The sequence below is a fragment of the Tauraco erythrolophus genome, chromosome 15 (genome assembly GCF_009769465.1).
Source record: "Tauraco erythrolophus isolate bTauEry1 chromosome 15, bTauEry1.pri, whole genome shotgun sequence".
Lineage (NCBI taxonomy): Eukaryota > Metazoa > Chordata > Aves > Musophagiformes > Musophagidae > Tauraco > Tauraco erythrolophus.
In genome coordinates, this window is record NC_141479.1 from 12,375,576 (window position 1) to 12,397,955 (window position 22,380).

Below are 22,380 nucleotides of genomic sequence, written 5' to 3' on the forward strand. Positions count from 1 at the left end.
TTTTAACAGGCAAAGTTCCAATAGGAAGCTTTGTTTGTGATTTTTGCTTAAGGTGTACAAGTGCAGTCTCAAAATCATGGGGGTTTTGTGCGTGTGTGTGTTTACTTGTACTAAAAGGGTATTTTTTCAGGATTAATTCCACACTTTAGTCAAGATTTCATCAACAGTTGTGTTGCTTGGCAAAATCCGACTATCTGAACACTGCCAACTGAGCAAAGCGGAATCCCCCCTGAAATACAAACTAACCAGTTATCATCTGGAACTTTTACAGCTCTCCACATGACTGGATTCTAAATTACTTATTAAGGATCACAAGAATTTAGCATTCAGTGACAGGTGGCTTGGGCCGCTCAAAAAAACCCGAAAACCCCAAATCACCAAACCTGCTTCCACATCCCCGGTGTCCACAGGCTGCGGCAGGGTGGGGTTCCCAGCCGCGAGCTCCAGCTCCCGGCGCGCTGGGCGGGAGCCCGCGGCTCAGCACAGCCCCAGCTCGGCACTGCTCCTGCCCCACGCACCGCCCCTAGGCCGGGCAGAGAAAGCGCGACGAGGCACAGCCGAGCCCAGCTTGTCGTGCGAGCGCACCGCTGCCAGGGGAGCCCGCGCTCCACACGGGAGGCGGGAACGCGCGGGAGCACTGCAGCCCTCAGCGCCGCCAAGCCCGCTTCCCGGGCGGACCACACGGGCGGCCCCGCCCCGCCGCCGCCAGTTCTCGCGAGACCACCTCCACTCCCGGCATCCATTTCGCGGCTGGAGCGAAGGGGGGGCGGCTCGGAGGGAAGATGAAGGCGGCGGCCATGTTGCGAGCTTCAGGGCGCTTTCGGTGCGGGGTGTGCTGAGGGAGTCTGCGCAGGGAGAGCTGTCGCTGGGGGATCGGCGGAAGGTCGGGCTCGAAGCGGGAGGAGTAGAACGTCTACTACGACTCTGAGCCGGGCTTGTTTTGTTGCTTGCGCCCGGCTTCAGGAGCGCTCGGCAGGGGAGGAGGGGAGGTGTCCCTGACCGAGGAGCCAGCACCATGAGCGGGGGGACGCCCTACATCGGGAGCAAGATCAGCCTCATCTCCAAGGCCGAGATCCGCTATGAAGGGATCTTGTACACCATCGACACCGAAAACTCCACTGTGGCGCTGGCCAAGGGTAAGGACCTGGCGGAGTAGGGAACGGGGCCCTGGAGGCCCAGCAACGCCACGGGGAGGGGGCGGGAGGGGAGCGGGACCGTGGCGCGTGCGGCGGCGTGGGGACCCTTGGGGGCCCGTCGGGGATCGAACAAGAACCTGAAACCGCGGCAGAGTCGTCCGTGGCGTTGTGGCGATGAGGGGGCCCGGGGTGCGAGGAGGAGGCCTGCAGCCCGCGAGGGCCCGGCAGCAGCTGCGAGGGGGTTTGGCGGAGCTTGGGTAAGAGCCCGCCTAGTTTCGGCCGGCGGCGCGTCCTCCCGCCATCCTCTACCGACGAAGCGTTTGCCGTGGGGCTGCGGCGACCCGCGGCGCTTCACGGCGGAGGTGGAAGTGAGAAAGGGGCTGGGAGAGCGGCGGAGCGACGGCGCTGCGGAGGCCCCAGCTCCCGCCGCGCGGGCTGCTCCCCCGGCTGCGGGGACGGGTATGGAAAGCTGAGAGAGGCTGCGGAGGGACCGTCGCAAAAAGGAGCCAGGAACGTTGCCTAGTTAGGGACTGCTAAAAGAAGTCCTGAATAGAGTGAAAGTATGAAGCCCTTAGCGGAAGTGGTCCGGAGTTAATGCGTTAAAGGGAAAGGGAGGGGGAAGCTGGAAAGAGGATTTCTTTGCATCGGAAGAATTCCGAACGTACAGGGCACGTACCAATGAACTATTCTGCATCCTGGGCTAGGAGACAGCTCGGGTCTGAAGGGGATCCTATGAGAGCTAGGTTATCCAACAAAGAAAGCTGATCGTGAGCTCTTCGTTTCCGAGGCAGCTGTATGGCACTGTATGAATCAAAGCTGAGTACAGACGCTGGTGTGACAGTGAGTGTATTGGCCAGAGGATATATGTGTGTGCATGTAAGTTAGGAAGGTATGTTGACTGAGAAGGGAGTTGGAGACTGGGAAGTAAAAAAGAGGATTTCGAAACTGGGAGTCTGAAGGACTTTGCTGTTTCTTGTGCATGATGGTGCACTCTCAACACACGTATTAGCCAAGGCAGAGAATGCACAATATTCAGGTCAAACATTAAGTCAAATTTTTTAGTAACTTCTTTATAATAGGTTCTGTGTAACTCAACAGTATTCTACTTTACACTTCTTGACTCTGGAAAGTATTGCTAAATAATCTAAATGCATATAAAAGCAGAGAATTTATCCAGCCATTAGGTAAGGGGAAAAACTGCTCTTTGTTTAAACCAATTATTCGGGACTGAGGACGCTCGGAACCTCAGTTCCTGTTTCATATTATAAGCTTAGCATTCCAGCATGACGATCTGTTCTGTTTTAGATAGTTAGTGTGTATCATAGTTGGTCGATACTGTGTAACAGTTTGTTTGCTTTCATCTCACATTGCCCGCTGTGGCAGTTCTTGGTTGTGTGCCTTGTCACTTTAAGGTCCTCTTCTTTCTCTCCTTTTGCCCCCCACGGTCATGATTATTTAAGAAATATATTGCTTTGTTTTGTAAATGCTTTGTGTGTGCTTTGAAACACATTATAGTAGCTTTAGTCCCAGGCTTGCATAGTTCGTTTATGGGGTATTTAGCTTTCATGATGTGATTTTTACTTACTTATAATGTTGCTTTTACATTAAATTACCTTGCTGGAGTTGCATTATCTGTTTAAAAGGGACAGGTAGTATTTGTTTATATGCAAGATCAGCACTGTGATTAATAATAAATGTTTAGAAATTCCAGTTGCATGTTGTGATTGTGAAGGTTTGTACAAAAACAGTGACAAGAATCCCACTCTTGAAGAGCTTGTGATAGTCTTGCCCTAAATTAGACAGATTTAGTGCTGACCAAGCCAATTTTGCATGACTTCTCAAGAGTGGTTAAGTCATGTTATGGCATATCTGCCGAAGTGTACATATTTAAGATAGATTAGATTTGTAACTGTAGTTTGATCTACTCTCTTCCCATAGCGCTCATCAGAAGTGTAAATCTAAACCACTAAATTTGCTTTAATAAAACTTGGCTGAATTAACTGAAGAATATGTGTTTTGTAATATAGTGTCATGATTCAGAAGAGAGTAAACCAGTATTCTAGGCCACCTAGAACCAAAAATCTTGAGGTTAATCTGGAAGCTGATAACAACCGTATTAGACTGTAAAACAGTTCACTGTGCTCATGAACAAAATGCTCAACTGTAGAATATTCAAGTTGCTGAATAAATGAAGGCTTAGGTCATGTAAATGTGGCATGATAGCATGTGTGTAAGGTGACAAGTATAGTTACTTATGGCCAGGTCTGTATGTGAAAGAAGCAGTTCCTTATAAACTGTCTGTAGCTGTAAATATATTGATCAGGTAGTAGTTATTCTTTCTTCCTGTCGTGAGTCCAGAAGTCAAACCAGAGTTGTTTACCATGGATCATCTACCACAAATATCAAATCTTCTGCCAGAAAGAGACAATAAAAAGCCCTAAAAGATGACTTGATGCTTTCAGTTGCTCTGCTATGTAGCTGGCTTCATGTGACTGTTACCTGGGTTGAGTGCAGAGCAACTTATCATTGTTTATTTCTTAACTGAAATCATTGGAATTGTTTGTGACGTAAAGTGCAAAAGCAGAGGTAGAATCTGTTCTTGAATAACTACAGATTTGCCTGACAGTAGGACTTCTGTGGGCTAAACTGAAGTCTGAGATTAATATCATGAAGTTGTACGTGTCAAATGTTGTCTTTAATCTTAAATCTTATGGGTTTTAGACAGAAATTAGACTTTTGGGTTGCTGACAGGGTACTGATTGTAGTCCTCAGTTACTGAGGGGCAATCTCCTATAGTTCTCTAATTGGCATTTTATTTACCAAGCTGCAATCCTCTCACTAGCAAAAGTTCTGGCCTCTGTCTCCTGAGTTAGAGGAAGATAGCAACCGTTTAAATATTGAGCATAACATTTTTATCCTAATCTAGAGTCGGGTAAGTGAAAGTAATGTGTCCTTTCACAAAGTGTTAAAGTGTATTTTTATTTAAATAACAGTGAAAAATCCCCATCTATATCAAATTCCAAATATTAAGGAAGCTATACAATTTGAGATTTTTATATATTATTGATGCATGTGTTTTCTTTGGATTACCAGCTTTTCAGAGCTAGTGTTTGGAACCAAAAAAATACCCACTCGTATTCTCAAGTTTCAAGTTAAATTAACTTGGAACGTCATTCTATTTCATACTTCTAATTCATACCTAATTTTTTAAACATCGTTAAATCCAACCGATTTAAGAGTAGAGTGTTTCCAAGTCACGGTTAGGAGTAAAATTTTCTTGCTCTAAAGTGATTGCTGTCCTATCTGAGGGCAGTTGTAGAATAATGGTGAGTGACTGTGCTTGATCTTACATATTGCAGCATTTAAAACTGGTTGTGATCTTTCATGCTAGTAATAGATAATGTCTTTCTATTTCGAGGCACCGATTTAGAGACATGGATTTTTAATGTAAGTAGACTGTAAGAACAACCATATTGGGTCAGAAAAGGCTTTGTTCGCTGCCAACAGCGGGGAATCCTTAGACATGTGAGTATAAGAAACAGAAAATTATATACTGTCTCTCTGGTATAATGCATCAGTTTTAACTTATCAGCTGTTGGAACCATTATAATTAATAGATACTAATGAAATAGCTTTAAGTAATTTAAATAGTATTTAAGCTTCTGGCATTTTCAGCCATATGTGGTGGTGTTTTTCACAGTCTAATGACATGTGAAAGAGAAAACTTCCCTTTCTTTTAGACTTTTACACAACATTAGTTGGGTGACTCAGAAACATAGACAGAAGAAAGGAAAGTTCTTGTGCTCGAGCATTTCCTATGGTTCAGGGATGGGAGCAGGAAAGGGAAGGGTTAAATTTTTATCAAGTTTTTATGAAGTTATTTTTTAGTCAATTAAGTGACATGCTCCCTCCATGCCTTGAGATTTAGGGCATGTGTGCCAAACCAGCCCTGTGCATAATGTGTCACAGCAGAAAAATTCCTCTTATTAAAGCCCGCTCCTGGCTACTTCCCTGACCACCCCTACGAGTAAGGGAATGCATACTGAATTAATTGTTCTGAAGGTATGAGCCTGCCTCAAGCTGGCTCCTTCGCTTTAATACTTTCCCTGTAATGTGGGCTGCAGGCATCTGAGCATGTTTACAGGGAAAGGGTTGTGATGTTTTGAAAAGAGATGACAATTGAAATGACTTGTTCTGGTAGTGGTGGTCTCATTTTAGTCATCATGCTTCTCATGGGTGTCTTAAGAGTGGGGAAAGACTGATTTATGTGTGTATGCTACATATCAAGTAAGGCCGGTAAGATTGTGTCAGTGCTGCGTACAGAGATAGAATTACATGACAAGAGTCTTCTTTTGCTAGTAGAATATACAGCTTGGCTTCTGATTAACACGCTATTTTTCTGTATTAATCAACAGGTAATAGTTTTTGTTAACTGATAGGGAAAGTTGCAATGTCTTCCTTGGATGCTATAGGAGTATAATGCAGTCATACACATTAAAATATAATATAGTAGTAACACTGAAGTTAGTCAAAATCTGTACAAAAATTTGCCTGCAGCATTTTACACGTGAAATTGGTGGAACTACTTGGGCGTAAAGTCACATACATTAATTCTGTTAGAAACTAACACTGTTGTGCCTTTCTAGCTAGCTACTTAAGTCTGTGTATTTACACTGACAAAAAATAAGTTTGCTTTTAACACCTGATGGTTGTGATTTTGTTTGGAAATCACAAAGCCAGTTTAGCTCATGTAACAAACAAACAACAAAAAAAAATAAATTGACAAGGTAAGATTAAATGGATTTACTATAGGCCTGGTAAATGTCGTAAGATTATGTTATCTTTCATGTGCTTATTTTCATTTCCTCTCACTCTTCAGTATTTTGCTTTGTGTGAACTGCTGCACCTTGTTCTGGAGGAATGATAATAGTCTGAGGAAATATCCCAAGAGACAGAGATGGATAGAGCTCTAAAGACTGCTGCTGCTCCGATACCTTATCTTTTTGAGACTCTGGCAACTTAGTGTTTCTAATTTTGCAAAACTATGGTAAAAGCTATTTCTTTCTGAAATCTTACTGTACTGGCCACCTTTAATATTACGTTTTACTTTAATGACCTCAGAATATATTCAATTCTAATCCAGGCTAGGAAAGAAGAAACTGTAAAGATAGCTATCCCTCTGCAAAATAGTAGAAGAAATGTTCAACTCTTTGTTATACTACTATCTGAAGGACCTAGGTGGGATATACATTGCGAAAACATTGAGTAGACCTTATCCTAAACTGCTTGCTTAGATTGACACACATGCAGTTCTGGTTCCTTGCTTTAGAAGGAAATTAGGCTTGAAGATGGTTATTTTCGTTGCTTTGGAGTGAGAGGAGAAGGTTGAACCCCAGATCAGAGGAGTTTGCTTAACCCTTTCCAGCAGAGCTGCTATTCATTGGACAATATTGTCTTTATATTTTGCAGAAAGTTGCACTAAAACCAGTTTGATTTGGGGCAGGGGAGAGGTAGAGGAAAAAAGCCAAACTCCTGGTAGCAACTCATGGTATGTTTTATTGCAAAACCATTGACAGCCTTATCAGTGTCTTGATCTAGTTGCATAGACAGGTGAATCAATTAAAGATGAATTTTTGGTATTGAAAATACTTCCTTTTGATGCTTTTGTAATTTTATGATGGGGAGAAAGGCAAGTTCTTTTGACAGACAATAAAATCCCTTTACATCTTATAAAGTGTCATTAGATGAAAGTTAGATTCTTTGCTTTTTTTTTAATTGGTTTAGAGTGGAGAAAGGTAATTGCCAGATGTTAAAACTGTTCCTATATGTGTCTTGTGATGTTGGTATTAATAGTAAAATACTTATCCATGCAGCTTAGCCCTGACTTGAGAAGTACTTTGAAAGCAGATTTCTTCCATAGTTCATCAGATTTTTAGTTCTATGTAAAGATGAGACGTGATCCTCTAGCTTACTACCCTGTTTTGTGGTGTTGCTACTGCTTAATTCCTTCACTTCAACTGGAAAGTAAAATACTTCAGTAACTGATTGCACTCTGGCCATTTTTCTGCACCTTTGTGGACAAAATGGGTACTAGAACAACCATTTCAGTGTGGGATAGAGAGAACCAATGTAAAATCAACTTTGGTTATACTTAACAAGGCAGCAGGTCAAATGATGGAACGAAGGGCCAAATTAATTTACCAGTTATCTAATAAACAATCTAGGATGGCCAGAAAGTGAAGATGGATCCTCAATCAAGACAGTGAAATAAAAGGACCCGATGAATAAAAAGCAGCAGAATGAACTACGGTAAAGCACATGGCCAATTGGTAATGTTGTTTGGCTATTGTGTGTTACTTTATTTCAGCGAATTCTTCTGCTTCAGATATGTTTTTCAATTGAGGAAGAAGAGAAGGCAGATTTATCTTATAACAAAGATTGAAATTCGCTTAATGTATATGCCTTTTTACAGTGCTTACATTTTATAGTACTGTTCAGAGCAGATTTTCAAATGCACAGAAATAGAAAAGTTGATTGATAGTATGAACAAAATAACTGTAACCTCTTAGTATTATATTTCATTGTAGTGTGGAGTTGATCTCTTTACCCCTGAATTATAATTCTCAAAAAGGTCTATAATAATTGACTGATAAGCTCTGTTTATGCAGTACTAGAGAAAGCAACAGTGATGGAAGATGGTTGATGCAGCCCAAGAAGTGACTCAGTATCACTTTATACAGCTCTACGGTAAACTCTGCTTTTCTTGACTAATGATTCAATGGATGCAAATAAGTCTCCAAATTCATAGATTCATAGATTTCTAGGTTGGAAAAGACCTTAGAGATCATTGAGTCCAACCGTCCCTAATCCCCATTAAACCATATCGCTAAGTAGATCATCAAATTGTTGATGCATCTGAAAATGGAGGGGAAAACTAATCTGGTAAATTAAAGCAAAATACAGATGTTTTATCAGCATAGTCTGTAGTACCTTACAAAGCAAACAAAAACTTAGTCTAGAGCAAAGACAGTCATGAGGGATTATTGTTAAAAGTGCTGCAAGTTGATGTTCGGTAGCATGTGACTGATAAATATTTTTTTCCTTCCTCTTTAGTTTCAATTCATTGTTTAGTTTTTGCTTACAAAACTAGCTGTTGGAGATCTATCTCTTCAGATTTTCTTTTTTTTTGTTTCATTTTATATTCACCTGGTCTTGGCAGTCTTAGGTTGAAGAAAAGTCTGTGAGAGGGTAGTGAAAATAAAGTGGTTGTGTGTAATGCAGAGGGAAAAGCGTGATAAGCTTCGTTACTGCACAATCTGAAAACTGTTGGAGTTCTTCTAAGTGCATACAAATAAATTTAATGTCTTGGTATGTTGCACACTATGCAGGCCTACTTAGGAAGATGCCCCAGTGAGTTTACTTAATTTGACAGGAATCATATGAAGCTTACACCAGCAAGAAGAATGCATTTTGCGTAGTGAAAATTGTCTAGACATACCACAGAATTCCTGATTTTTATTTAAATCTTAATTCAGACTTTGAATCTGTTGAGAAATAATTTTCTTTAGGTATTTATTAATATTCTAGCTTCTAGTAGTGTTAGCATGTTTCTTTCCTGATTTGCAAGTGCAGAATATGAGGTATGTAAACTCAAATAGTCCTTGATTTGCAGGACTGGCTTACCAGTCTTTGTTGGTGTTCCTGTTGCTATAATGTCCTTAAAGTGTTAACTTAGCAAAAAAGTGCTTATCTGCTTCCTCTTACCCTCACAAAACAATCAAAATATTCAACATATGAGTGATAGCATAAGTGATGTCTCAAGAAGGAATAGAAGAGGTGTCTTTCTGCTTGATTTTTTAGCTGAAATTTGTAAGATCAAATTACTCGTTTGTGTCTGAACAGTTGATAATTGCAAAGAATATGCTGCCTATTTAATAAGTTCTTTTCTCAATAAAATTTTACTCTTTTTATTTAAAGCTGTTGATCTCTGCAGTGTGTTTGAAACCTTTTTGTTAAATGTAGTGTGTTTTTATTTTTTTCTCCTTTCTCAATTTTGCAGTTCGCTCCTTTGGTACAGAAGATAGACCAACTGACAGACCTATACCACCTCGTGACGAAGTCTTTGAGTATATTATATTCCGTGGCAGTGACATTAAAGACCTAACTGTCTGTGAGCCACCAAAGCCTCAGTGTTCATTGCCACAGGACCCTGCTATTGTTCAGGTAAGTCAACACATATTTTTAGATGTTTATTGCTGAAGATATAACCCGGTAGCTTTAAGTGCTCTCTAGCTGAGTGTTACTAAAAATTAAAATGTTTGTTGCTGTAAAGTTCACAATCCAATGTAAAGAACTCTGGAAAGATTTTCCTCTTTCGAATCATGTCTTTAACTGTGAAACTCAAGGTTGAAGTCTAACTCTAGCACAATGCACAGGACACCAAAGCTGCCAGTTTTAAAAAACAACTAATGACTTTTGGTAGACCTTCGTGCCTTTTTTTGAAAGGTACTTGGCTTAGGAGGACTCATGTGAGACTTCTTGGAAAGATCAGACTTGGTATAAGTCAAATGGAGCCGATGCTGAAACATCCCCAAATCATTAGTTATTGGTTTTGTTTGCTTTGTTTTCTTTTGGATTTTAATGTTCAACTTCTTTTACTATGACTTTAAAAGTGTTTGATCTGTATGAGTGGTTTTAAAAAGGCTTCATACTAAAGGGCAGTTATTTGAAAAGAGAATACCTGGTTGCTGAAGGGAAAGCAACTTAGAACTTGAAGCTTAACTTCAGGGTTAATTTATCTGTTATTTTGTAGTAAAGGGACTGATAGAGATAGGTATTTCTGACCTCTGACGCTTTTTGGCTTGTCGATTGTGCTTGTGGGGTGTCTTAAAATCATCCCTGAGAGCAAGATGGAAGTTCTTGGTTCAAAAGGAACTTGATAATTCCAAGTAAGTGTTTACGTTTCTAGTGTTTAGCTGTTCCATAAGATAAAATTCATGATACTTCCTTACAAGGTACACTTGCAATACTCTTGAGGTCTTTTGCTAAATTGAGTGCAGCTCCTTCTGTCAGTGGTAGTTGAGAGCTGTGAAATTGCATTACTGCTACCCCCAATAATAGTAATAACCTCACTCTACTCCAGTATGTTTGCGTCTTCATTGTTCACATGTTTTTTTAAAACTTGAGGGGAAAAAGATAGGACATTTTTCAAGTTTGCCATCAAAAGCTTCTACATGTTTGACAGAAGAGTGCAGTATCTGTGGTTCTAGGGAAAAGATTGCAAAATTTTATGATAATGTTTTAACAAGTTTGTGATACTGGAAGGGTAAAAGTGCTTTCTAAACTTGTGTATGTATATTGTGAAAATGTTTTCTACTAACTGTTGTCCATTTTGAGTTTTCATGCAGAGTAATATGTATAATTCATTATTTTGTGCTGTCGTTGCTTCTGTGTTAAAGCAGTTAAATTCTTGATATTAAAAGAAACAACTTTATGAATGTTAAGGTCTCTTATGCGTATTAGCTACAATGGTGGTGTTAGGGTACGCTTAACAAATAGTTGTAGAGCTTCTGCATTTCTTGCCTTGCAGAACTATTTCCTACTCTTTGTGTAAACATTAATTTCTGCAAATGTGTTTTGTCTTTAGTCTTCACTAGGATCTTCGACTACATCTTCATTCCAATCTGTGGGGTCCTATGGTCCTTTTGGCAGAATGCCTGCATACAGTCAGTTTAGTCCAAGCCCGCTGGTGGGGCAGCAGTTCGGCGCTGTTGGAGTTGGTCTGTTCATTTTTTATTATTTGGCATTTCCTATACGTGAAGCTGCATGTGTGTGCACAGACAGTAATCAGTGCTTATAATTCCATCAACATCTTATTCTAAGGGCAGATCCAAAGTCTCCAGTGTGTATCAGTCCCACAGTGTAGCTCAAAAGTAGAGAGTTCTTCATAGCCTTTGCATCTCAAATCAAAGCAGTTATGATTGAGAAGCAAACACCCTATCTCAGAGGGATGAGTACGGAAAGGTTCCTGTATTCATTAATTCATTCTTTTTCATACGTATTCTTTACATTCATTGTGCATTCATTATATTTCACAAGTGGCAGAGGCAGCTAAAAGCTCCGTAGCTGTGCTGTGGATCTCTGGTATCCCAGGTTAACCAGGTGATGTGCGCCTTAACCATGAGTTTAGATTATTCAGCAGTCCATGTGCTGGCACAGTCCTCCAGCTATTCATGAAATATTAGCTTGTCATGAAGTACCTGCTTGAAGTATTTGTGAGCTGCATGGGTTAGTTGCTCCTTGATGCTGCAGATGCTCTCTGAGACTTGCCAACCAACTTTCATTCCTCCCTTAAAGTTTCTTATTTCACATTTTAGTTTTTCACATAAAAACTTATATTCTTGTAACTGTTATGGCAACAGTGTTACTCTTGGTACTGAAAATGTTAGCCATGTGAAAGGAAAGCTGTAGAATTTGCCATAACTCAATACAGTTAATAAGATATGACAGTCATATTTTCATTTAAAAGATGTTAAGTAGAAATATATACCAATAGAATTTGTTTATTACACTGTAAGATGCTGTCGTGACTACGCTATGATAATACTTGTGATACTAAAGTTAGCAGTGCTCTTTTATTAATTTTTTTTAAGATAAAAAGCATCAAGATAGTAGGCTTACTAACTTACTACAAATACATACATTACATTGAAATGTATGGGAAGGGCAGACTTACGTATGTTCTAGAATAAGTGTATAATATGGCTTCACTAATCATTTAGTGCTGATATAAAAGAAAAAAAGTCCAAACCAGGTTTTACAACTTTATTATTTCTTTCAAAGCTGGAGGTTCTTTAACGTCTTTTGGAACAGACTCTTCAGCCAGTGCTACCATGTCCCAAAGCACTGCAGTTGGTTCTGCATTTACAACAGATGCAAGATCACTAAAAACACAGATGTCTCAAGGTAAATCTTTTGGAATAACTCTTTGATCTTTTTTGACCAATCATGCCCCTGTGATTTAGGTGGTTGCCAGAAATGCTAAGCAAACAGCTGAATTCTTCCATGAAAACACTTGGTATTAAAACTAGAAAGCACTGAGAGGCTTTGTACTTGCTCTTTAAATGTGTTTTCCTACATCTTGGCATGCTGCATAGGTGACTTAGCAACGCATTTGTTGTTATCCTTTGAGTATCGTCTGTATCGAGGAGTAGGACTTACCTCAGTTGCATAATGTTGGCAGATAGGTGCACATGGAAATTCAGTGTCTAGTTTATTGGTAGCACGACAAAACTCGGGGTACTTCATGCTGATTTAATTGTCAAGTCCTTCAGTCTGCAATTTAAAAATCTTTATTCCTAACAGTATTTTTTATTAATGTATATTTACATAAATAATATTAACAGCAGACCTGATTGCCTGTAGAGATAGTGTCATGACAGCTGAGTCAGCTTAATAGTAATAGAAGCTGTATGGGTAGTTTGTGTAATATTGGAAAAAGAAAGTAGAAGCAAAAAGGAAATTCTTGATTCTTTTTGAGCGGCAAAGAAAAAAGAAACTAAATGTTGAGCACCTTCACCCTCACTTTTCATGAAAATGTGTTAAGGTTGCTCTTCAGAATCCTGAAGGCATTATTTCCTGCTCTTCCACTCTTCATTGCTGTGAGTAAAAGTGTGTGCTGAGATAGATTCCTATTGCTATTTTTAAGTTTAGACAGTCATATTAAAAGGCAAAGCACTTCACTGAGACAAAACAGTGGTTTTTCCTGAATTCTAGTTGAGATTTGTATACCAACTAGGAGTGCTTTCTAGAATTAGTTGAGTGGATTACCTAAAATATGTACTACTTTGTTGCATTAACTGAAGGAGGAAAAACAAGTATGCTGAGCATTTACTGTTTCTCTGCTGGAAGAGTAGCTTGGTTTTCTATAGGTGAAATTAAAACCTGTGTGATTCTTGGACTTAATGTATGACACGTGCTCCAGATGAACATTCTGCCACAAAATTTCCTGTGGGACACTAGCAAGTTTTTTCTGTGTGTGTTTGCTTTTAAAAATAATTGTCATCTTTGTAGATGTGTGTAGAAGTGTGGTGTGGTTGGTTTTGGTTTTTTTTTTTCTTTTTTTTTCTTTTGTTTAGCTTTTTTTATGGGCTACATTGTTACTCTCTTCTTTTACTTAACTGAGATTTGAGTGTTATTCTAATTTCTTAGTAGATTTACCTATATGGTGTCATAAACTTGTCTGGCCAGATCAAATGTCCCCATTCTAAACATGCTTCTGGCTCCAATCACTCTTGCTGCAAATTCAAATGTAGGAACAGCACTTGTGGGAAGCTTTCCTAGCTCCTTCATCCGCATTATGCCTGGCACTAGCCGTCACTGTTCCTTTATTTTGTGGTGATCATACAACAGAGTGCACTAGATTAAATGAAATTTCAGTATCGTAACTGTATCTCTGCCTTTGGGAGCAGTCACATTCCACTTGGCTTTCCAGGGAGGCAGAAAGAGTATTTTTACCTCCAATCAATCAAAAAATTTCATTCCACAGCTAAATGCACATCATGGATGGGTTGGTAGGGATTAATTGTCCTACCCATTTTTTTCTTTTAGACTGGGGGAAGGGGAATTGCTAAATATCCTTCATTCTGGATTAGTGGATCTGAGGGTGCAGAAATATTTATTTCTTCTTTGGACACAGCTGTCTTGACTGGTAAGGCAGATAAATCTGTCAGTCTAGATTGGTTGAGATCAGTAACTCAAATTTGTGAATGAGAAATAACTCTTTAGGTTTTGGTTTTGTTTTGTCTTTTTCCCAGGTCGTTCAAGCCCTCAGATGGATCATTTGAGAAGGAGCCCCACCATGGAACAAGCAGTACAAACAGCTTCAGCCCACTTGCCTGCTCCAGCACCAGTTGGGAGGAGGAGTCCTGTACCAGCCAGACCTTTGGTGTCCGCTAGCCAAAAATCACTAGAAAATCAAGAGCACAGACGAGGTAGCTTTGGATGGTTTTCATATGACTAATTTTCTTCCATACAGATATGAAGTACTCTCTTTAACGGTAACATGTAGGAGTTTTCCTGCTGTCCATTAATAGTAGACTGGCCAGCAGAGATCTGGATTTTATAGATATATATCTTTTTATAAAGTCAAGCATATGTATTCTATTTTTTTTTCTTTTGTGAAGTTAAATTTGTGGTTTACTTTTATAGATTTGGATTTTTTTGAAATCTGAACTATATACACAAGTATGATCAAAAATACCTAATTGGATAAACAAATCATTTTTTTATTTCCAACTTTAGCTGAAGCACACAAGGTTTCAAGATCAGAAAATGAACTCAGAAATGAAAGCAAACGACAAATTGGTAAATCTTGTTTTGAGAAATAGCTATCATTGTTTTCAGACTTCATTAAGTTTTTTAAAAGTCTGCTAAAATACAGCATTGTGTATAGTTTGCAAAGTGCTAGAACTTTGCTTCTAGTGTCCAGAAATCTTGCAGTTCAGACTATGATATTTATGAATATGAAGAAGAAGAATTATGTATTTGTAATATGGAAGAATTTATGTATTTTAGAATGCTTTCACATAATTGTTTCTAGTGGATAACAATAATTTTGCCTTGGGTCAGAATAATACAAGCACAAAAAGTCAACGTTACAGAGAAAATCTCTTCTGGTTGCTCTGTATTAAGTGGTTTGAATAAAAATGCAAAACCAAGCAGTATTCATGGATTTATAAACACAATAGCATGAAATAAAACCTGTTACCTTTCTACGAAAATACTTGACTGAAAAAACACTAACATTTTGACTCTTCAGAAAGCTTTTGATGACTTCTATAAAGTTGTTTAGTACTATCATGCTTTCTGTATCATTGCTGGAGTTATTGTAAGTGAATTTACAAATTACAAGTTGCTCCGACAGGACTTTTAACAACAGAAGTACAGGAAGAGAATGCATGAAATGCTAACTTGTAACCCCAGGAATTTTAAAAAAAAAAAAAAAAAAAAAAAACAAAAAAACACAAAAACCACAAACAAAAAAAACACAACCCTAAAACCAACCAACCAAAAAAGCCCCAACAAACCAACAAAAAACAAACAAACAAACAAACAACACCAAAAAAACCCACAAAACCCAAAACCTAACTACCACCACCACCCCCTCACACTACCCGCAAAGGAAAACTGATCCACAAAACCAAACCAAACAGGATTTTCCTCTTTTCAGTTCCAGGTGGACCTTCAGCACGGAGAGGCCGTGGAGGTCACAGAGGGGGTCGAGGGAGATTTGGTATTAGGAGGGATGGTCCAATGAAGTTTGAGAAGGACTTCGACTTTGAAAGTGCAAATGCACAGTTCAACAAGGAGGAAATTGATAGAGAATTTCATAATAAACTTAAACTAAAAGGTAAACCATTTTTGCTTTAGATTCAAGCATGGAAAAACTGTGTCTTGCTGTTTAAATGCTACCTTGGAGAACAATTTTTAAAAGTCTTACCCTATTAAGTCTTGTTTGTGGTCATTAAAAAAGAATGATCGATGAACAAGTCAACTGGGATCATCTAATTTAACACTTGGGTCAATATTCGAGTTTTGAAAGAATTTTAAATAGCAAATATCATACATCATGTTCTAACAAGTCTGTTGGTTAAAAATGCAGGTTACTTGAGTGGAAGTCCCACTAGTGTGAATTTACTTTTGAGTTTGGGATGCAGTAAAAGAAAAAACATATTTTAAGTTTTCAATTATTAATAGACTAAAAGCAATCAGAAAAACATGAGTTTGGGGTCACAACTTTGCTGGAGGGTGCACGAGAGTTTCAATTTAAGATAGTCTGTAGCGTTTCTGCGCTTTTGCCCTTTTCCAGAGGAACACAGGAGTAGTTCAGATCTGTACTGCCAGCACTCTTGTTTTCTAGCAGGCTTCTGTTTTAATTACCTCATTCTCTTGTGACCAGCCACCTGTTCGTTATACTGCTGCTACTATTTTTGGACAAAATTGTTACAGGCTAAAATGAGGAGTTCCCTATTTCAGTAAATGATTGGCTAAAAGCTGGGAAACAAAAAGTCAGAAAAAATGGTCAGATTTCAGTGTAGAGAAAAAACACCAGTAGAGTCCCATAGCATTTGTTCTCTGGTTCTTGCCTCTTTTTCTGGATCATTTTTGAATGAGTTGACAGTTTGCTGTCAGTACCATTTTTTTCAGAATAATAAAGAGGAAAGTGAAAGATACCCATGAAGAGCTACAGGAATATTTTATAAAACAGTGGTAATTTGTGTGTGTGTGTATTGTGGAAAGGTGGAGTTGGTTATCTGAAGTTTATGCACAGCATCATGGGACTTCAGCTGTAAGCGTTTAGGAATGAGACTTTAAGATCAGAACCTAGTTCTACTGAGCAAGCTTTTCAGTACCAGTCAAAACAGTAAGTTGAACTTCAGGCATTATTAGGAAATAGATATATCATAAAGTCAGTTTACAGCATAATATCTTGAATCTGGCCCTGTGTCTCAAAGCAGATAACAGCAGAGTGAGAAGACAATGGTGAAGGATAACAGGGATAAGGAAAAACATGGAATGTCTTTTATATGGGGAATGACTGAGTGAGGCTGTTAAGTCTGCAAGGAGGTAGCTAGGAGATTGTAAAATAGATGGCTATCAAATCCGTTCTACCATAGATTTTTTTTGTTGTTGTTAATTAAACCCACAAGGAATAAAAAGGATATCAAACCACTAGACAGCAGCAGCAAAACGTGCTAATTTATGTGTCAAGTTATTTGACTTCCACATTAAATTTTGGAGATTTTTGTGGTTTTGAGCATTCAGTGTAGTTTGTGTCTGTGAATAAGTTAACAGTGCTGTTTTGTATAATGGTCTGGAAGCCATTTACTTTTATTTTCCAGAAGATAAACTTGAGAAACCAGAGAAGCCTGTAAACGGAGAAGACAAAGGTGACTCAGGTGTTGATACCCAAAATAGCGAAGGGAATGCGGATGAGGAAGATCCACTTGGACCCAACTGCTACTATGACAAAACCAAATCCTTCTTTGATAACATCTCCTGTGATGACAATAGGTAAGGCCTGCAAGGGGACGCTTGTTAGTCTACTTAATGCCCCCTCATGTCATGAGGTAGTGTCAGCACCACTCATTACAATCAGCCCTGAATCAAAAGTGAGTCAAGCTTATTTCCACAGGCAGTGGGCAAAAATAAAACAGGAATATGAAGCACAAAATGTTTTTGTGGGCAAGTGCAACACGTTAATAGGCAGGCATTTTGAAGTGTTGTTTTAGAACTGTGCTTCTAGAACTTAGCGTACATACTCTAGGTCCTTTCCAGAGTGACTGAAGTGGGTTCACCGCTTCAGTTAAATGAGTTATGACTGTGCTTTGGTAATGGTTTTTAGGTAGATTACATAACCATCCTGACCAGTAGTGTTGTTTGAATGGGAAGATAATCTTTCAGGAAAATTAAAGCTTATATTTTGCTGTTGATTTTTATTAGATAGATGATGATGGATTGCTGACCAATTTTGAATTACAGGGGAGGTGTTTGTTGTACTGACATCTAGATAAAATCTGTAACTGCAAACCCTTACTTTCTGTTTCGTGTTTTCAATTGCAGACAGCTTTTATTTATTATCCGATGCTATATGCAGAGGATATAGACTGTGTCCTTCTATATGGGAAACTCTTACAGCATTATTAATATATAATTAATGACACTGTAACATACATCTCTTTTTGTTTAGTTAAATGAATTGTGGCAGACGTCTGGATTCTTGCAGAAGGGATAATGTGGAGATTTACAACGTGATTAATGTATCACTTTTCATTTTGTGGGTTTTCTGGCAATTCTAACCAAGCCAGGCAATCTTCCTTCTGAAGTGTGTTTTAAAACAATGCTTGTTCCTTTTGTGTGGCAGAGAACGGCGACCCACCTGGGCAGAGGAAAGAAGATTAAATGCCGAGACCTTCGGAATACCACTGCGTCCCAATCGCGGTCGTGGAGGGTTCAGAGGCAGAGGGGGGATTGGCTTCCGAGGTGGAAGAGGACGAGGAGGTGGAAGAGGTGGCTTCACTGCCCCCCGAGGATTTCGTGGTGGATTCAGAGGAGGTCGTGGAGGCAGGGAGTTTGCTGACTTTGAATATAGGGTAAATACATTTAATCTTACTATGACCTGATCCACTGTTCTTGGAAACTAGAGCTAAAAAACCTCCTGCTCTTAGATTTGGTGATGAAATAGCATTTCTTGATAAGCATTTTGCAGGTACTCTCAGCCACTTAAGAAAGTCCATTAATGCTGAAATTTTAGTTACATGACATCATTTTACTATCAACAGCAACCAAAACTAAAGCTACCTTTCTTCACATGCCCTAAGTGTTTGTTCTATAGCTGGAATTAGGGGCAGGAGGGGGGACTAAAAGTTCTTCAGATTTAATACAAGTGTTAGAAATGTGAATTGCAAGCACTTTGCTAAGCAATATTGTAAAATGTAAAGATGGAGAGGGTGTACTTTGACTTACTTCTAGTGTGCAACAAACTTTTTTGAATTCTTTGCGACTGAGTTGGCACAAAGTCTATAGACTTCTAAAATCCTGTAGAACCCCTAAAATAGAGTAATTGAGGTCGCTCAAACATAGCAATGACCCTTTGCAAAAAGGAAGATAAAAAAAATACTGGAGTTGTGTAAGGTCCTGTTCCACACTTGTCTGTTGAGTTGTTTTTTTTTAAACTGTAACTTTACAGGGTTGTATCCAATAGCTGTTGGGAAAGCTAAGGCAGGATTGATTTTATTTTTTTTTCCTTCATCTAGTCATTCAGTAAAAAGGAACTGTAGGAGATAGGGCAAAAAACATAAAAGAAAAGATCCCTGTTCATCCCATAGAGAAAGTGTTTTTAGAAGATTAAAGTATTACTACTTTACTTTTAGTTAAATATGAATGAAGCTTAAGTGCCTTTAAGCATTATGCACAAGCCACCGTGTAAGTCTGCTAGCTGAAGTAACCTGATGTACAAACATGCTTTCATCATCACAGAAGCATAGAAGTAGTAATTTGTTCTGCAAGAGCTGTGGTGGCTAAAAAGCAGAATCTTCCTTTACAGTACAGTTATGCAATTTATTGCTTTTGCAATGCCATTAAGACATCCATTTCTCTGTTTCCCATTGAAGATCTTAACTCTTCATCCTACCAGCTGTTCAGAGGAAGGACAAGGTCAGTTGTCAGCCCCAGCTAGTAAAGTCATGTATTCTGTGATAGCGATATCTGAGGGACACTTCTTGGAAGCAACATAAATCCTTCTCTTTATCAAAGCTCGTTAATCGTACAGGTTAAGTAAATCAGAAGAGCTCAGTTGCTTGCAAAACCAAAATCTTTAATAATTTCAGTGCAAGACATTTTGCTTGGCATTAAGTGTGTATATTCAACTAAAACCATAGCCTGTTAAGGAACAGAAGTAATATTGACATACTGTTTAGAATCAGTAACAAATAAAATTGACCAGACTGGTGGAAGTAAGCGTAGACTTTACACTTCTGACTGGAACAGAATAACTTTTTCTGGTAGCTTACTGCATGAGCAGTTAGAGTTTTGCAACAGATTTTTTTTTTTTTCCTGTTTGAAGATTTAAATATTTTTAATTTAAATTAGAAAGCGGGGGAGGAGTCTTTTTTCATCACAGAAGATTTCTGACTGTCCCTCAGATATCTCTTCATTAGTTTGCAATAATTAGTCCTGTGATTTAAAGAAATTTTTGGTAGCTGAGCATGAATTGAAACGAAGAGTTGAAGATCAAAGATTTGGATTTCGGAATGAAAGAATTTCACAGGCTTCCAGACAAGTAGGAGGTAGTGTGAAGACCGAGGATGTGTGTCACACATCTAGTCAAAGTGAGCAGCTGCTTCCTTCTGTGTGTGCCTGATGGAGGGTGTTTTGACCAGATGCTCACCCGAGCACAGAGGGAGGTCTCCTCCTGATTTCAGAAGATGGGAAGTAGCCATCTTGGTGCATCTTCTCCTGGTGCCGTTGCCCAGATTAATTTCTGATTTTTGTTTTGCAAAATTAATTTTAACATTGTACTGTTGTTCCCTCTAGAAAGACAACAAAGTTGCTGCATAGTCTACAAGAAAGCTGAAACCGGGTGAACGTCTAGATCTTCTTGATCCAGAGAATTAGTTTCAATCTCTGCAAAGAATGAAGTTAATTTGCTGTATACTTGTCACCAGCACTGGGATTTAACTATTTAATTTCAAAGGGGTGTAATGCAGTTACTTTTGAAAAATGGCCATCTTTGAAAACAGTGAGCATTAAATATATTTGAAACAGAAGGATAAGTAATTTCTTATGTATAGTTAATTATAAAGCAGTACTTCGATGGAGTTTAAGTATTTTTTCATCACCGAAAGGATTTTTCTTATTACTAAACTGTGTTTGATAATTGCTTCAAGTTGTAAGGACAATTGTATGCAGAAGGCCGTCGATACTGTGAGTGTTTTGATCCACTGAAGGTTGTTTTTTGGAAATCCTGTAATATCCCTTTTGAGATAGTTGTACTTTTATCAACTAGGGTGCTGGACAGTAGAGAACTTGCTTTGTCAGTCAGATATGTACACACAGTAAATACTGTTTCTTAGGCAAAGGAAACTTTTTATATAGTTGTAAAATTCCATTATATCCCATTGCCAAAGAAACATTACAGACTTTGTATAGCTGTATAAAAAGCAACTAATTTTTTAAAGAATAAACATTTTTAAGTCAGCAAACATAATACTGTGTTATTGCAAAAGTCGATATGCTGAAGAACACTGAATTAGTTGGGTTTTTTTCTTTAGCAGCTTTTCAGGCTTAAGTGTTTGGTTTTATATTTGGACTATAATGAAGATTTGAAAACGTTCTTCCATTACACGAAACTGGATACGCTCTTCACTTCTCTTGCAAGAATTTTTGATTTCGTAGTTTCTGGCATATCACAGGATTTGACCAAATTAAGGAGATATTTTCAAATAAGGAGAAAAGAAATTTTCGTATGTCAAAATTTGCAATTAATTTTACTTAGTGATAAATATTAACTTTTTTTAATAAAGGACCAGGCACACGAGTTAGTGGTTTCTCCTGGAGCGCCTGGGACAAAAGTATGTCTCCATTTGTCAATTCTTGAAATGTTAACTTTGTTGTAATACCTGTAGGCGTAAGCAATTTAAAGAATTCTTAGTGTTTGAAGTTGTTTGCGTTTTGATAGACCATAGCTTGGAGACATTAAGGCTGGTTCTAAGACCATGAATTCACAAATGACATGGTATGGACTTTTTGCCAATTCCGAATGACTAGTTACAACTTTTTGATATGCTGAAATAGAAACCTGGTCATTTGTGTCTGTATATGTATATGAAGGCCACAGGAATAAAGGGATCCAAAGATTAAAACGTTTTGATCTAATTTGCTGATTTATTTCTTCTTTTTTTTTTTTACTTTATCTTCAAAATTTTCAGTGGTGATAAAGATGTGGAAAACCGCACTGTTGGAAAATCGGAATATTTAAAAGTGGTTGATAGAATCTTACTTTTGTAACTTTTGTATAGCACTACACGAAGTATTTTGTAATTGGTTTCCTTACTGGGGTCCCGCAGTGGCCGTAGGCGTTCGCTGACGGCGGGGAGGAGCGTTTTGCATGTGAACGGCGCTGCCGAGCGGCTGCCGCCGTCCCGTCGCGTAACGGCGTGCGCCGTGCGCGGTCCCCGCGTCAGCACCGCTGCTACGTGCGGGGAGGGGATGAACCCGGTCTCTCCCGGAACGCGGGGAGGAGGGGCTGCTCCGCGCCCCGGAGCGGCGGCGTGGCGTACCTTCAGTGTACCGTGCGAGCGGGGTGTCTCTTTTTTTATTTCAAGCCAGAATAAACCGTTCAATAAAACCGATCTTCTGGCGCTCGGTTCTTGTGGCTGACGGTGCCGCGGGGGGCGGGCGCTCTGTGGTGCTGCTGCAACCGGGCGGGAGGGGTGACCGGCTCCCGCCCGCTGCCTGCGCGCGTCCTCCGCTCGTTTCGGCGGTGGCGGAGGCGGGGAGGGGGGAGCCCGCGGGGGGGCCTTGTCCCGAGGGGCGACTGCGGAACGGCGGCGGGGGGAGGCGGGGCGGTGGCTGTTCCCGCGGCGCGCGCAGCCGCCCCCGCGCCGGACGGGGCCCCGCCTCCCCTCGTCGCGCGCCGGACGTGCCGAGGCGCGCGGCGGCCGCCAGCGGCTGGTCACGGGGG

General features: G+C 39.6%; 1 protein-coding gene across 7 annotated transcripts; it reads left to right on the top strand.

Moving 5' to 3' along the window:
• The first annotated feature begins 766 nt into the window (after positions 1 to 766).
• Positions 767 to 21,572, top strand: LSM14A (LSM14A mRNA processing body assembly factor). 7 transcript variants are annotated; one of them, XM_009981291.2, is made up of 10 exons: positions 767 to 1,136; positions 9,196 to 9,359; positions 10,783 to 10,915; positions 11,979 to 12,101; positions 13,952 to 14,128; positions 14,439 to 14,501; positions 15,367 to 15,546; positions 17,039 to 17,210; positions 18,061 to 18,289; positions 20,232 to 21,572. In XM_009981291.2, exons 1-10 carry the CDS (start codon positions 1,016 to 1,018, stop codon positions 20,253 to 20,255), a joined length of 1,386 nt encoding a protein of 461 aa, XP_009979593.2. In that variant the 5' UTR covers positions 767 to 1,015; the 3' UTR covers positions 20,256 to 21,572. The 7 variants fall into 7 exon arrangements, with proteins under 7 accessions (XP_009979593.2, XP_086477402.1, XP_086477403.1 ...); XM_086621276.1 differs by having other exon boundaries at positions 15,373 to 15,546; XM_086621277.1 differs by having other exon boundaries at positions 9,196 to 9,354; positions 10,814 to 10,915.
• Positions 21,573 to 22,380: the final 808 nt, after the last annotated feature.

Excerpts from the sequence above, each read along its gene's own strand:
- LSM14A (XM_009981291.2), top strand. The coding sequence starts at position 1,016 with ATGAGCGGGGGGACGCCCTACATCGGGAGCAAGATCAGCCTCATCTCC. Across the intron at positions 9,360-10,782 it reads AGGACCCTGCTATTGTTCAG|TCTTCACTAGGATCTTCGAC; the intron begins GTAAGTCAACAC and ends TTTTGTCTTTAG. Across the intron at positions 14,129-14,438 it reads AAATCAAGAGCACAGACGAG|CTGAAGCACACAAGGTTTCA; the intron begins GTAGCTTTGGAT and ends TTCCAACTTTAG.